Below are 17135 nucleotides of genomic sequence, written 5' to 3' on the forward strand. Positions count from 1 at the left end.
CTATAGGCCTGTAATGTAGTTTTGGTGTGTTTCATTTTAAAATGTAAAGGATTTTTTAATCCCGTTGTGCATGCACATCAACACTAAGACTAGTGAAATATGTTTATGGGCCGCCTAAGCGGCTGAATTGACTGATGTTGAAGATTCATAAATTGGCCTCCGCGGTTTTTTTATCTGCTCTTTACTGCTGCAGCTGTGTTATCTGATATTGGTGCAGAAATTGGCTGTTTACGGCTTAAACTGACCTTCGAGTAGAAGTGATAGAGTAGAGGAAATGCAGCCTTTATTTCATATACAAGGTTTCTTTGATTTTAACCAGGTGGCCTAGTTTTAGACCCATATTCATACTTGGCCTAGATTTGTCAAGACAAACATTCTGATTAAATTTCATGAATATCCATTGTAAAATGCACCCTTTATTACATACACAAAGTTTTTCTTTGATTTGATAGGGACAGCTAGTTTTTGACCCAGATGACCCATATTCGATCCTGGCATAGATTTCATTAAGACAAACAGTCCGATCAAATTTCATAAATGTGCACTGTAAAAGGAAGACCCTATTGCATACACAAGGTTATCTATGATTTGAGTGGGTGACCTAGATTTTGACCCCAGATGAACAATATTCAAACGTGACCTAGAGTTCCTCAAGGCAAGCAGTCTATTCAAATTTATGAATAGCCAGTGTAAAATGCAGCCTCTATTGCATATGCAAGTTTTTTCTTTGTTTTGACCAGGTGACCTAGCTTTTGACCCAAGATGACCTGTATTCAAACCTTACCTAGATTTTGTCAAGGCAAACATTCTGAACACATTTCAAGAGTATCCATTATAAAATGAAACCCCTATTGCATACACAAAAGATTTTCTTAAATTTGACAGGGTGACCTAGTTTTTCACTTGAGCAGCTAAAATCTAAAAAAATATAGTGCTACATTCCGTTATATTTGAAATATAATTCCAGGCCAAGCTTCTAGGACCCTATATACCAGCAAGACTAACAAGAGCCGTCCGTAAGACAGGGTGCTTGACTTTCTCAGTGTTTGACTCTGAATTTGAGCTTTGCCAGTAAAAAAAAAAAATCAAAGTTTAAAAGGGGCATAACTCTGTTAAAATTCAAATTATAGTTATGAGAATTGTGTCTCCTGGTGTAGACTTTGATAGTAAATAACTATTTTGAGTTTCAAGTCAAAAGCTTTAATAGTAACAGAGATATTTGACTTCATCAAATATTTCAACAACAAAAATCTAAGTTAAAAGGGGCATAATTCTGTCAAAATTCAAATTAGTGTTATGGGGATTGTTTCTCTTGGTGTATACTTTGATATTTTAAGTTTCAAGTCAAAAGCTTTGATAGTTAAACAGAGATATTTGACTTTATCAAAAACTTTAACTAAAAATTCTAAGATAAAAAGGGGCATAATTCTGTCAAAATTCAAACCAGAGTTATAGGAATTGTGTCTCCTGGTGTAGATTTTGATAGTAAATAACTATTTTGAGTTTCAAGTCAAAAGCTTTAATAGTAACAGAGATATTTGACTTTATCAAAAAATTTAACAAAATTTCTAAGTTAAAAAGGGGCATAATTCTGTCAAAATTCAATTCAGTGTTATGGGGATTGTTTCTCCTGGTGTAGACTTTGATAGTAAATAAGTATTTTAAGTTTCAAGTCAATAGCGTTGATAGTAACAGAGATATTTGACTTTATCAAAAACTTTAAAAATTCTAAGTTAAAAAGGGGCATAATTCTGTCAAAATTCAAACCAGGGTTATAGGAATTGTGTCTCCTGGTGTAGATTTTGAAAGTAAATAACTATTTTGAGTTTCAAGTCAAAAGCTTTAATAGTAACAGAGATATTTGACTTTATCAAAAAATTTAACAAAATTTCTAAGTTAAAATCTGGGGGCATAATTATAAACATTCTGACCAAGTTTCATTAAGATATGGTCATAAATGTGGCCTCTAGCGTGTTAACAAGCTTTTCCTGTGATTTGACCTGAGGACCTAGTTTTTGAGCCCTCCTGACTCAGGTTGGAACATGACCTCAACATTAACATTCTAAGTTATCATGAAGATACAGTCATAAATATGGCCTCTATAGTGTTAACAAAGTTTTCCTTTGATTTGACCTGGTGATCTAGTTTTTGACCCCACATGATCTAGATTCGAACTTGACCTAAAGATCATCAAGATCAACATTCTGGCAAAGTTTCATGAAGATACAGTCATAAATGAGGCTTCTAGAGTGTTAACACGCTTTTCCTTAGGCTTGACCTGATGACCTAATTCTTGATCCCAGATGACCCAATATCGAACTTGTCCAAAATGTTATTGAGAGTAACATTCTGATTAAGTTTAATTAAGATTGGACCAAGATTGTGACCTCTAAAGTGTTAACAAGCTTTTCCTCTGATTTGATCTGGTGACCTAGTTTTTGACACCAGAGGACCCAATATCGAACTCGTCCAACATTGTATTGAGGGTAGCATTCTGACCAAATTTCATTAAGATTGAGCCAAAAGTGTGACCTCTAGAGTGTTAACAGTCAAATTGCTGATGACGAACGATGAGGGACGAAAAAATTGGACACAGGGCGATCACAAAAGCTCACCCTGAGCACTTTGTGCTCAGATCAGCTAAAAATCTGGTAATGTAATTCCCTGTAGGAATGGAAATGCTATAGGCCTGTAATGTAGTTTTGGTGTGTTTCATTTTAAAATGTAAAGGATTTTTTAATCCCGTTGTGCATGCACATCAACACTAAGACTAGTGAAATATGTTTATGGGCCGCCTAAGCGGCTGAATTGACTGATGTTGAAGATTCATAAATTGGCCCTCCGCGGTTTTTTATCTGCTCTTTACTGCTGCAGCTGTGTTATCTAATATTGGTGCAGAAATTGGCTGTTTACGGCTAAAACTGACCTTCGAGTAGAAGTGATAGGGTAGAGGAAATGCAGCCTTTATTTCATATACAAGGTTTCTTTGATTTTAACCAGGTGGCCTAGTTTTAGACCCATATTCATACTTGGCCTAGACTTTGTCAAGACAAACATTCTGATTAAATTTCATGAATATCCATTGTAAAATGCACCCTTTATTACATACACAAAGTTTTTCTTTGATTTGATAGGGACAGCTAGTTTTTGACCCAGATGACCCATATTCGATCCTGGCATAGATTTCATTAAGACAAACAGTCCGATCAAATTTCATAAATGTGCACTGTAAAAGGAAGACCCTATTGCATACACAAGGTTATCTATGATTTGAGTGGGTGACCTAGATTTTGACCCCAGATGAACAATATTCAAACCTGACCTACAGTTCCTCAAGGCAAGCAGTCTATTCAAATTTTATGAATAGCCAGTGTAAAATGCAGCCTCTATTGCATATGCAAGTTTTTTCTTTGTTTTGACCAGGTGACCTAGCTTTTGACCCAAGATGACCTGTATTCAAACCTTACCTAGATTTTGTCAAGGCAAACATTCTGAACACATTTCAAGAGTATCTATTATAAAATGAAACCCCTATTGCATACACAAAAGATTTTCTGAAATTTGACAGGGTGACCTAGTTTTTCACTTGAGCAGCTAAAATCTAAAAAAATATAGTGCTACATTCCGTTATATTTGAAATATAATTCCAGGCCAAGCTTCTAGGACCCTATATACCAGCAAGACTAACAAGAGCTGTCCGTAAGACAGCGTGCTTGACTTTCTCTGTGCTTGACTCTGAATTTGAGCTTTGCCAGTAAAAAAAAAAAAATCAAAGTTTAAAAGGGGCATAACTCTGTTAAAATTCAAATTATAGTTATGCGAATTGTGTCTCCTGGTGTAGACTTTGATAGTAAATAACTATTTTGAGTTTCAAGTCAAAAGCTTTAATAGTAACAGAGATATTTGACTTTATCAAAAAATTTAACAAAATTTCTAAGTTAAAATCTGGGGGCATAATTATAAACATTCTGACCAAGTTTCATTAAGATATGGTCATAAATGTGGCCTCTAGCGTGTTAACAAGCTTTTCCTGTGATTTGACCTGAGGACCTAGTTTTTGAGCCCTCCTGACTCAGGTTGGAACATGACCTCAACATTAACATTCTGACTAAGTTATCATGAAGATACAGTCATAAATATGGCCTCTATAGTGTTAACAAAGTTTTCCTTTGATTTGACCTGGTGATCTAGTTTTTGACCCCACATGATCTAGATTCGAACTTGACCTAAAGATCATCAAGATCAACATTCTGGCAAAGTTTCATGAAGATACAGTCATAAATGAGGCTTCTAGAGTGTTAACACGCTTTTCCTTAGGCTTGACCTGATGACCTAATTCTTGATCCCAGATGACCCAATATCGAACTTGTCCAAAATGTTATTGAGAGTAACATTCTGATTAAGTTTAATTAAGATTGGACCAAGATTGTGACCTCTAAAGTGTTAACAAGCTTTTCCTCTGATTTGATCTGGTGACCTAGTTTTTGACACCAGAGGACCCAATATCGAACTGGTCCAACATTGTATTGAGGGTAGCATTCTGACCAAATTTCATTAAGATTGAGCCAAAAGTGTGACCTCTAGAGTGTTAACAGTCAAATTGCTGATGACGAACGATGAGGGACGAAAAAATTGGACACAGGGCGATCACAAAAGCTCACCCTGAGCACTTTGTGCTCAGATCAGCTAAAAATCTGGTAATGTAATTCCCTGTAGGAATGGAAATGCTATAGGCCTGTAATGTAGTTTTGGTGTGTTTCATTTTAAAATGTAAAGGATTTTTTAATCCCGTTGTGCATGCACATCAACACTAAGACTAGTGAAATATGTTTATGGGCCGCCTAAGCGGCTGAATTGACTGATGTTGAAGATTCATAAATTGGCCCTCCGCGGTTTTTTATCTGCTCTTTACTGCTGCAGCTGTGTTATCTGATATTGGTGCAGAAATTGGCTGTTTACGGCTTAAACTGACCTTCGAGTAGAAGTGATAGAGTAGAGGAAATGCAGCCTTTATTTCATATACAAGGTTTCTTTGATTTTAACCAGGTGGCCTAGTTTTAGACCCATATTCATACTTGGCCTAGACTTTGTCAAGACAAACATTCTGATTAAATTTCATGAATATCCATTGTAAAATGCACCCTTTATTACATACACAAAGTTTTTCTTTGATTTGATAGGGACAGCTAGTTTTTGACCCAGATGACCCATATTCGATCCTGGCATAGATTTCATTAAGACAAACAGTCCGATCAAATTTCATAAATGTGCACTGTAAAAGGAAGACCCTATTGCATACACAAGGTTATCTATGATTTGAGTGGGTGACCTAGATTTTGACCCCAGATGAACAATATTCAAACCTGACCTACAGTTCCTCAAGGCAAGCAGTCTATTCAAATTTTATGAATAGCCAGTGTAAAATGCAGCCTCTATTGCATATGCAAGTTTTTTCTTTGTTTTGACCAGGTGACCTAGCTTTTGACCCAAGATGACCTGTATTCAAACCTTACCTAGATTTTGTCAAGGCAAACATTCTGAACACATTTCAAGAGTATCCATTATAAAATGAAACCCCTATTGCATACACAAAAGATTTTCTTAAATTTGACAGGGTGACCTAGTTTTTCACTTGAGCAGCTAAAATCTAAAAAAATATAGTGCTACATTCCGTTATATTTGAAATATAATTCCAGGCCAAGCTTCTAGGACCCTATATACCAGCAAGACTAACAAGAGCCGTCCGTAAGACAGGGTGCTTGACTTTCTCAGTGTTTGACTCTGAATTTGAGCTTTGCCAGTAAAAAAAAAAAATCAAAGTTTAAAAGGGGCATAACTCTGTTAAAATTCAAATTATAGTTATGAGAATTGTGTCTCCTGGAGTAGACTTTGATAGTAAATAACTATTTGAGTTTCAAGTCAAAAGCTTTAATAGTAACAGAGATATTTGACTTCATCAAATATTTCAACAACAAAAATCTAAGTTAAAAGGGGCATAATTCTGTCAAAATTCAAATTAGTGTTATGGGGATTGTTTCTCTTGGTGTATACTTTGATATTTTAAGTTTCAAGTCAAAAGCTTTGATAGTTAAACAGAGATATTTGACTTTATCAAAAACTTTAACTAAAAATTCTAAGTTAAAAAGGGGCATAATTCTGTCAAAATTCAAACCAGGGTTATAGGAATTGTGTCTCCTGGTGTAGATTTTGATAGTAAATAACTATTTTGAGTTTCAAGTCAAAAGCTTTAATAGTAACAGAGATATTTGACTTTATCAAAAAATTTAACAAAATTTCTAAGTTAAAAAGGGGCATAATTCTGTCAAAATTCAATTCAGTGTTATGGGGATTGTTTCTCCTGGTGTAGACTTTGATAGTAAATAAGTATTTTAAGTTTCAAGTCAATAGCGTTGATAGTAACAGAGATATTAGACTATAAAAAACTTTAACCAAAAATTCTAAGTTAACAAGAGGACCATGATGGTCCTGAATCGCTCACCTCTTCCCACATGACCCAGTTTTGAGTATGACGTCGTTTTTTCTATTACTTGACATAGTGACCTAGTTTTTGAGCTCATGCGACCCAGTTTTGAACTTGACCTAAATATTATCAAGATAAAAATTCTGACCAATTTTCATGAAGATCCATTGAAAAATATGGTCTCTAGAGAGATCACAATGTTTTTCAATTATTTGACCTATTGACCTAGTTTTCGAAGGTACGTGACCCTGTTTTATACTTTACCTAGATATCATCAAGGTGAACATTCTCACTAATTTTCATGAAGATCTCATGAAAAATATGGCCTCTACAGAGGTCACAAGGATTTTCTATTTTTATACCTACTGGTCTAGTTTTTGAACGCACATGACCCAGTTTTGAACCTGACCTAGATATCATCAAGGTGAACATTCAGATCAATTTTCATGATGATTCACTGAAAAGTATGGCCTCTAGAGAGGTCACAAGGTTTTTTTATTATTTGACCTACTGACCTAGCTTTTTTAAGGCACGTGACCCAGTTTCAAACTTGACCTAGATATCATCAAGGTGAACATTCTGACCAATTTTCATGAAGATCCATTCATGGGTATGGCCTCTAGAGAGGTCACAAGGTTTTTCTATTTCAAGACCTACTGACCTAGTTTTTGATCGCAGTTGACCCAGTTTCAAACTTGACCTATATATCAACAAGATAAACATTCAGACCAACTTTCATACAGATCCCATGAAAAATATGGCCTCTAGAGAGGTCACAACGTTTTTTCATTATTTGGCCTACTGACCTACTTTTTGAAGGCACGTGACCCACTTTTGAACTCGGCCTAGATATCATTAAGATGAACATTCTGACCAATTTTTATGGAGATCCATTCACAAGTATGGCCTCTAGAGAGGTCACAAGGTTTTTCTATTTTTAGACCTACTGACCTAGTTTTTGACCGCACATGACCCTGTTTCGAATTTGACCTAGATATCATCAAGATGAACATTCAGACCAACTTTCATACAGATCCCATGAAAAATATGGCCTTTAGAGAGGTCACAAAGTTTTTCTATTATTTGACCTACTGACCTAGTTTTAGACGGCACGTGACCCAGTTTTGAAGTTAACCTAGATATCATCAAGATGAATATTCAGACCATCTTTCATACAGATCCCATGAAAAATATGGCCTCTAGAGAGGTCACAATGTTTTTTCTAATATTTGACCTACTTAACTAGTTTTTGAAGGCACGTGACCCACTTTCAAATTTGACCTAGATATCATCAAGGTGAACATTCTGACCAATTTTCATGAAGATCTCATGAAATATATGGCCTCTAGAGAGGTCACAAGGTTTTTCTATTTTTAGACCTACTGACCTAGTTTTTGACTGCATGTGACTCAGTTTCAAACTTGACCTAGATATCATCAAGATGAACATTCAGACCAACTTTCATACAGATCCCATGAAAAATATGGCCTTTAGAGAGGTCACAAGGTTTTTCTATTATTTGACCTACTGACCTAGTTTTTGAAGGCACATGACCCAGTTTCGAACTTGACCTAGATATCATCAAGTTGAACGTTCTGACCAATTTTCATGAAGATCTCGTGAATTATATGGCCTCTAGAGAGGTCACAAGGTTTTTCTATTTTTAGACCTACTGACCTAGTTTTTGACGGCACGTGACCCAGTTTCGAACCTGACCTAGATATCATCAAGATGAACATTCTGACTAATTTTCATGAAGATCTCATGAAATATATGGCCTCTAGAGAGGTCACAAGGTTTTTCTATTTTTAGACCTACTGACCTAGTTTTTGAAGGCACGTGACCTAGTTTCGAACTTGACCTAGATATCATCAAGATGAAGATTCTGACCAACTTTCATAAAGATCCCACAAAAAATGTGACCTCTAGATTGGTCACAAGCAAAAGTTTACAGACGCACGGACGCACGCACGCACAACGGACGACGGACGCCGCGCGATCACAAAAGCTCACCTTGTCACTTTGTGACAGGTGAGCTAAAAAGGGGCATAATTCTGTCAAAATTCAAAGCAGAGTTATGGGGATTGTTTCTCCTGGTGTAGACTTTGATAGTAAATAACTATTTAAGTTTCAAGTCAATAGCTTTGATAGTAACAGAGATATTTGACTTTATAAAAAACTTTAACCAAAAATTCTAAGTTAAAAAGGGGCATAATTCTGTCAAAATTCAAATCAGAGTTATGGGGATTGTTTCTCCTGGTGTAGACTTTGATAGTAAATAACTATTTTAAGTTTCAAGTCAACTGTCAATAGCTTTGGTAGTAACAGAGACATCTGACTTTATCAAAAACTTTAGCCAACGGCGACGCCGACGCTGGGGCGAGTGCAATAGCTCTACATTTTCTTCGAAAAGTCGAGCTAAAAATGAGTAAATTCGAAGTACAGACTTATTTTTTCGATTCCAACACAACCCACATGAAATTTGATTCTAGTATCATGCAGGGTTTCCACTGGCTACAAAATATCAAAGTCAGTGACATGTTTGAGGGGGGTGGGGGTGCATGCAATGGTTGTATTCTCCAACCCACTGCGCATGTTGCAACAATTCGTCATTTGTGGCTTTCCCCCTAGAATATTATGAAATACAAGTATGGAATGGTGGCCTCTGGTGTGTTTCTGGGTCTAAATTTTGAGAAAATCTTATTATTATTCCTTTGCCAAAATAGTATGTGCATCTTTGATGAGTATAGGCAACTTCTCAGCTAACTGAGTGGGGGATAGGGGGTGGGAGCTACCCTATACACATTTAACCCTTTGTCATGTATTTGCAGAATATATTTTAAATATTTGTTTTCTCAGAAACTATATTCCAAGTGATTGCAAAGTATTTGCGTCAGACTTTTGCAAACAGTCTGCAAAACGTATCACACTGAAGCAAAGGGTTTGCAAATAAACACTTAGATAAATTACAGACTGCAAAGGTTTTGCAAACAAATACTTTATTAAATTAGCAGACAGCAAAGCATCTGCAAACAAACACTTAGCTCATTTAGTTAGCAAAGGTATTGCAAATAAACACTTTGTACACAAATGAAAGAGCAAAGCATTTGCAAATAGTTAACATGGATGAATTTGCTTTCCTGGTAGACTCTAGGTATAGGAAGTAATTAACCATTCTGTTTTCTGATTGGTCTATATTAAAATGGCAGGGTTTTTGAAAATATTGTGAGGAAATGTTTTGGTGATGCAAACTTGTGTTAAACAGATTACAATATTCTAATTATTTTTTCTGGATATAAACTTTGTTGAATAAGGATAATGCAATACCATGTTGTTAAGCAATAAGACTTCCAAGAACCAGAGAATATTGCAGCATGTAGAAAGATAATGTTAATCAATGATAGTTATATAAAACATGCAAGTGAAAATGAACATCTGGAATACCACTGGAACATCAGCTGGAATTCCATCTCAGTTCCACTGGTATTTTTCAACGGAATAGTGTTGGTATTCCACTGGAATACCGATTATTTTCCAGTGGAATTCATTTGGAATACCAGTGGAATCCCACCAAAATACCGTTGAAAAATACCAGTGGAATTCCACCAGAATACCAGTGGAATTCCACCAGAATACCTGTGGAATTCCACTTAGAATACCAGTGGTATACCATCAAGATTCCAGTTGAATTAATTCCATCAAGTTTCCAATGGAATTCCATTTGAAATACTAGTGGTATACCATCAAGATTCCAGTAGAATTCCACTTAAAATACCAGTGGTATACCATCAAGACTCCAGTAGAATTCCATCAAGTTTCCAGTGGAATTCCATCTGTATACAAGCAGAATATCATCTCAATACCAGTGAAATGCTGATGACCCCCACCCCTAAAGGCAGTGAAAATCCTTTTTGTTCTAGTTAAATTACATCCACAACTCTCACCTGGAAGAATTCTAATGGAAAATAAATGGTATTTCAATGGTAAGTCAATGAAAAAAATGGTACTTTAATGATATCTAATGAAAATCAATGGTAAATCAATGAATATAAATGGTACTAATGATATCTAATGAAATTCAGTGGTAAAAAATGCACTGCATGGACAGCATTTTTCCCACTGCAACTGGCGGGCATTCAAGGGACACTGGACAGATGGCCCTGTCTGTCAGTGGATATTCATTTATCATGTGACTTAAATCCTTGCGTTAGGTAAATATATATCTTGCAATGTTGCTTTTAATTTGATGTTGGTGTCATCATCATGTGTAAAATAGGAGATGTGCAAGTTTACATCATGATAAAGACTCATGCTAGTTTTTATCAATTTATATCAAATACATTATGAGCCAGGTGAGTCACTAGGTGAAAATGTGCATTTTGTCACTATTTTAGGGGCCATAGCTCTAGAAATAGGCGATGGCCACGAAACGTAGGAGGTGCCCGGAAGTTCATATCATGTTATAGACTCATGCAAGGTTTCATTGATCTATATGAAATTCTTTTTGAGGTAGGTGCATCATCACAAGATGAAAATGTGCATTTTTCACTATTTCAGGGGCCATAACTCTGGAATTTGGGACAGGGGTGCATTGCCAGCTTGAAAATAGAAATAGGAGGTGCACAAGGTCATATCATAATAATTTAGACTCATCAATTTATATCAAATACTTTTTGAGCTTGGTGCGCCACAAGGTGAAAATGTGCTTTTTTGACTATTTCAGGGCCCATAACTCTAGAAATAGGGAGCAGAGACAGACGAAAAATAGGAGGTGCACACGTTCATATCATGTTAAAGACTTTTGCAATATTTCATCAATTTTTATTAAATACTTTTTGAGCTAGGCGCGTCACTTTTTTTTTTCCTACAAACATACACACAAACGGATGGACGTACAGATGCATGGACGACACTAGACTAAAATTATATGCCCCCACCACTCATAGTGGGGGCACAAAAACACATATTTTGACAAAGTAAGAAGCATGGAAATAAAGAACTGATCAAAATATTTACATGTATAAGAATATAAGTCATGAAAACCAATGACAAAAATATGACTGCATCTGACTAGAATTATATGAATAAAAGAAACAGAAAAAATATCACATTTTATAATTGATTTAAACTACTTTTGTTTTCAACATATATAAGACACTTACTGTAGCTGATACCATGCTATTCACATAAATCTGGTCCAGAATTTCAAACTATATAAAAACCATCATTTTTCCGCCAAAACTGGTGCTATATTTTATTCACAAATCATGAAATTCAGTTGAGTGGAATTCCACTCGTACTGGTATTCCAAATTCAAATTCCAGTGGAATTCCACCTGTACTGGTATTTCAAATTCAAATTCCAGTGGAATTCCACCTCTACTGGTATTTCAAATTCAAATTCCAGTGGAGTTCCACCTCTACTTGTATTTCAAATTCCAGTTTCAGTGGTATATTTGGTAATTCCACTGGTATTCCAGTAACATAGCAGATTCCAGTGGAATTTATGTAGCATTCCACTGGAATTCCATTGATTTTTTCACTAGGGGCACTTTTTACTGAAGCAGTTGTTGAAACTTACATTATTACATGATTTTAGTTATTGTTACTGAATGATCACTGCAATGATTGACTTTTAACAGTTATTTAAACTGCAAATGGTTTTGTGACTTTACATCTTTTTTTTCAGATATTAAACAAAGTCCTTTTCTTTGAACCTCAGAAATTCATTTTTTTGCTATTTGTTATGTATTTGCGAATACTTTACATATTATTTGCATGCAAGTTGCAAATACTTTGCTATCACTTTGCGATTACTTTGCTATCACTTTGCGATTTATTTGACGAAGTTTCAGCTGCGAATTTTAAATTGTTTGCCAAGTATTTGCATTCTGTGTGGGTAGTGTATATTTGCAAAAGCTTTGCAGAATAGTTGCACGTTTCGTTCCATTTCTACTCGTCAGTGGAATATTCAGCAATCATGTGCTGCAACTGTTCCGCAAAGGTTATGGCAAATATTTGGCAAAGATAAAAAGTATATTCTGCAAAGGCCCTATTTTTGCATGGGAACGGCTTTTTGCTCATTGTAAAACTAATGGAGATTTAGGAGATGTCATGTAAAGAAATTATTGATGGACGCACTCGTGCACAGACGTATGACAGACATTGACCGATCACAATAGCTGGCCATGAGCACTTTGTGCTCAGGTGGGCTAAATATTAGCCATTTTTAAAATAACTTGTATAAATATCATGCACAGATATTATAACAAGGTAACAACAAAGAATAGTGTTTAATACCAAATTTGTCTTATTTTCTTATCATGTTATTACTTTGCTTTTGTTTAAATCAGCTATTAACTCTAAACCCCTGTCCACTTAACATATCCCTATTCCATTGCCTAAACTCCCTTTGCCAGAACTCTATTGCGCGTTAAGGAACAAATTGGCCAATTGCTTTCACACTACAGCTTATATACCATGTCAAGAGAGATTACTGTTGATAGTATATTATCAACAGTTATTGTCTTTTATCTCCCTGGCATATAATTATAAGAAATTGACACAAGAAAAACTACGAATTTCATTCCACGGCTTAAACAATTTTGCATAGACCATAAAACAACAGATACCTATTAAGTATTACTTCAAATTTGGCATTTTCAGAGGAGATAATTAGAAACCAAGCATGGCAACATATCACTTTTATTGGGCTTTCTAATTTATTTTAAGAAGATTTTTTTAGTTTTCATTACTATATAACATATACTATTACCATGGTTTCAGAAATCCCATGTCCAGAGCCTACCAGAAAATTCTGTCGGGCTACTAAATTTTTTCAGAGCGTGTCCGCCGGGTTACCTTGAAACTCCGTATCGAGTAGCCCAGAAATCAATAATTTAGTCTTCAAATATAATTTTGATAGTTGTCTATAATCCCCTTGTTTATCAAGAGATACACGCCTGAGGCTTTATCTTACCAACTACTGTCACAATTGGCAAACAATTAACCGTTTAATCATACCCACAGGCAAATGTTTACAAAAACATGTGCACAAGTGATTTTAGACTGATCTAATAACATCAAAGTTGCTGATCGGTATTGTTTAAAACAATATGCAAACCAGTCTTAAAATTACGTTATTTTAGCGCCATCTGCCAAAGTGTACTTTCGATTTCAATGACCTCAACATTTATCAAGCGACCATAAAGAACAGATATTTTATTTTGAGGCAGTTTAGTGCTAACACTGATTGTTTATGCTTTCCAATTTAAATACTTGCCAAACATGCAAAAAAATCAACCATGATTTAGCAAAATAGCAGAAAGTATACAAAATTTTGGACAAACATAAATTCGGATAAGTGAATACACAGTGCCAAGACACCGAGAGACATTACATACGCAGTTCTTGTACGTTTATTAAACCAGACAGAATGATGTTTAGAATCAGACAGAATCAGTTTAAATAATTTTGAGACAGATTACAATTCATACAGCTCTCTAAGTTAGTAAGTTTATAAAAATTGATTTGCATTCCTTTTTTATTGCCATGTTACAATAACTATCAGGAGTACTCCTGATAATATTCCTCAGTTTAAAAACATGTAGTTTTATCTTTTAAAATGAGAGAAAGGAGTAATGATAATTGCTATTTAAGAGAACAAAATTTATAACAATGTGCGTATGGCTAAAATTATGAAACCTCTAATAATGTAATCATTCCATTCACTGTAGTATAGAAGCACATAGTAAATAAACCGAAGTGGCCATTGCCAAATAAACTTAAATGTTCGGGCTACCAAATTAAAATTTTGGTAGCCCAATGGGCTACCAATAAATTTGCAGATTTCTGAAACCCTGCTATTACAGAGCAAGCCTGGGGGCATGGCCAATTTTGACCTGTGCCTGATTTAAACAGACTTGGTAGGGGTCTAATACAAATGTAGGCAATGTTACACACCAAATATCTGAGCTCTGTGTATTGTGGTTTCAGAGAAGAAGATTTTTTAAAGTTTTTTTCTCAATTATATAACTTTATGTAAAATCATGTGACCCTCAGAATGGAGCCAATTTTGACCCAATGCTCATGATTTGAACAAATTTGGTAGAAGTCCAAAAGGCAAGGCTACATACCAAATATCTTAACTTTGAGATTGTGCACTGTGGTTTTAGAGATTCAGGAGGAAATTTTAAAGGCTTATACTATATAACTCAGATCTGAAATCAAGTGATCCATCACAGGGGTGTAACGTTATGTACAATTTTTTATTTGCAATAAAGCATTGAAGAATAAGAAAAAAACTCTGTTTTACAAGGGAAACTTAATTGTATTTTTACAACATATCCAAAAATCATATAATAGAACAAAAAATTTGCCCCTAAAATATTACTGTCAACTATGTATTTGAGAAATCATCGAAAGGGTGAAAAAGTATGATTTATATCATTTTATGTATTATCAACAATCATACATTAATCAATGCTTATAATATGTATTTTACTAAATTGTTGTACTATGCATGGTACATGTATTTGAAAAAGCACCAAAATTATGAAAATACACTATAGACTTATTGAGACAACTGAATGTAGTGGTTCATGTACATTGTATGGAATGAATAAACTAGAGCTATCACTCAAGGTGATGAATGTACTCCCCCCCCCCCCCCTCCCCCCATGCACCACTATTTTTAGATATAACATTGTTCACACATCATTTTTAGCCTTTTTGTTATATTCAGTGGCATTTTAGCACCGTGTCTTCTGGGAAGTGGGCCTTTCTGGACTATAACCAAATTCAACAGATGTCAGTGTTTTGCTGTTAAACATAGGCCTAGTTACAATTTATATATGGGACTCCTACTTTTTCAAACTTGTAAGTCCTTGACTCCTACTTTTTCAAACGTGTAAGTCCTGGACTCCTATTTTTTCAAACTTGTAAGTCCTGGACTCCTATTTTTTCAAACTTGTAAGTCCTGGACTCCTATTTTTACAAACTTGTAAGTCCTGGACTCCTATTTTCAAAATCCTAGTGAGAACCCTCCCTGGGGCAGGACAATTTTGACCCAACAGGTCATGATTTGAACAAATTTCATACAGGTACACTAGACAATACTACATGTTAAATATATAAGCTATGGTCTTTCTGATTTTGTGAGAAAACTATCATTTTGGTTGTCATGACAACCAGAGTTCTGCATGAAATGTATTTTTTTTAATTTTAACAATGTTCTGCAACAGAGTGAATATACAGACAAGCTAAAAACAGACAAATCACAATAATACTCACCAAAAGTAGTATCTTTTATTACCACCAGCTTTTCTTGACAAAACTTGCAAATTGTAGCTTTTTGTGATAATCTGTCAATGCTACATCTGTTAACATCTGCAGATTCTGGAACTAGTGGACCAAACAGATGAGCAGCAAGAACAGATTGTATGTATTCTTTTTTCCTTTTTGAAGCTCCATGACTTGTACTTTGTTTTAATTTTGCAAGACATTCCTCATGTTTTGCTGAAAGAAAAGGCAGAGAAAAGAGATCAACTCCTTGCAGAAGTATATCATGCACTGCCTACAAATGGTTTTACCCCACTTAAGTGATGATAAATGTTTTCCCAGTTTTAACATCTATTCTTAAGCGTAATGTATGTATTTTAGTTCTATAAAGCAGGCAGAGTAATCATTCTCAAATGCACTTACATTGGAATGTTGTTTTGATTGGTTAAGTCATTTGAATTTGCGATGATTAAAAATATTCCTTCCAACAGTCCAAATAGGACTGTATTTGAAGAATGTGGAAAGCTACACTGTACTGTACTGACACTGGTGTCAGGGTTTGTTAAAGATTTAAATAAAGTTAAATATCTTAACACTATCAAAGATATTAAACTGAAACTTGAATACCTCGTCTTGGTGAGTGTGCTCACGTGTATCGAGGAGCATAACTACATGTATAAGACTCTTTTCCTAACCTGGTTATAAACCGTTATTGCATTGTAATGTTTGTAACCATGCATCTGAATGATCAACAGGTGATCCAAAATATTAACAAGACAAGGAATCAATACAAGAGCTGTCTCATGACAGCGCACTCGACTATTCAAAGAATTGATTGAAGAATGGGGTCAAAATATTTCCACGGATATTCAGACAAAAGAAATAAATAGATTAGACAAACAATGTTCCTGTATTACTTTGATTTCGATAAGTCTTGCACTAAATGGCAATATATGAGGCAATTTCAAAGTCCAAAAAGGGCCATAATTCAGTCAAAATAGTTAGGTACTCTTGCCTACAGATGGAAATCATAATGATAAACAAGTGTTCAAAGTCTAAAAGCCATATGTCAAATAGTTTTGACGAAACATGGACTTGTATGAAAACAGAACCAATTTCAAAGTCCAAAAAGGGCCATAATTCAGCCAAAATAGATGACAGAGTTATTTTCTCTTTCCTACAGATAGAGACTATTATACTAAACAAGTGATAAAAGTTTCAAAGCCATATGTCAAACACTTTACAAAAAATATAAACTGGTACGAAAAACTTAACCAAGATTTCTAAGTCAAAAGGGGACATAATTCAGCCAAAATCCTTGATGGAGTTATGTACTCTTGCCTATAACTGGACATGGTGATGTTAAACAGGTGTTG

General features: G+C 35.0%; 1 protein-coding gene across 1 annotated transcript in view; it reads right to left on the reverse strand.

The window, feature by feature from the left end:
* Positions 1–17135, reverse strand: part of LOC128553991 (uncharacterized) — a 53233-nt gene that overhangs the window by 16052 nt on the left and 20046 nt on the right. The window contains exon 2 of the mRNA XM_053535191.1: positions 15772–15996. Coding sequence (XP_053391166.1) covers positions 15772–15996 — 225 coding nt within the window. The remainder of the gene's footprint in view (positions 1–15771; positions 15997–17135) is intronic.

Source organism: Mercenaria mercenaria, unplaced genomic scaffold (assembly GCF_021730395.1).
Source record: "Mercenaria mercenaria strain notata unplaced genomic scaffold, MADL_Memer_1 contig_4593, whole genome shotgun sequence".
NCBI classification, from domain to species: domain Eukaryota; kingdom Metazoa; phylum Mollusca; class Bivalvia; order Venerida; family Veneridae; genus Mercenaria; species Mercenaria mercenaria.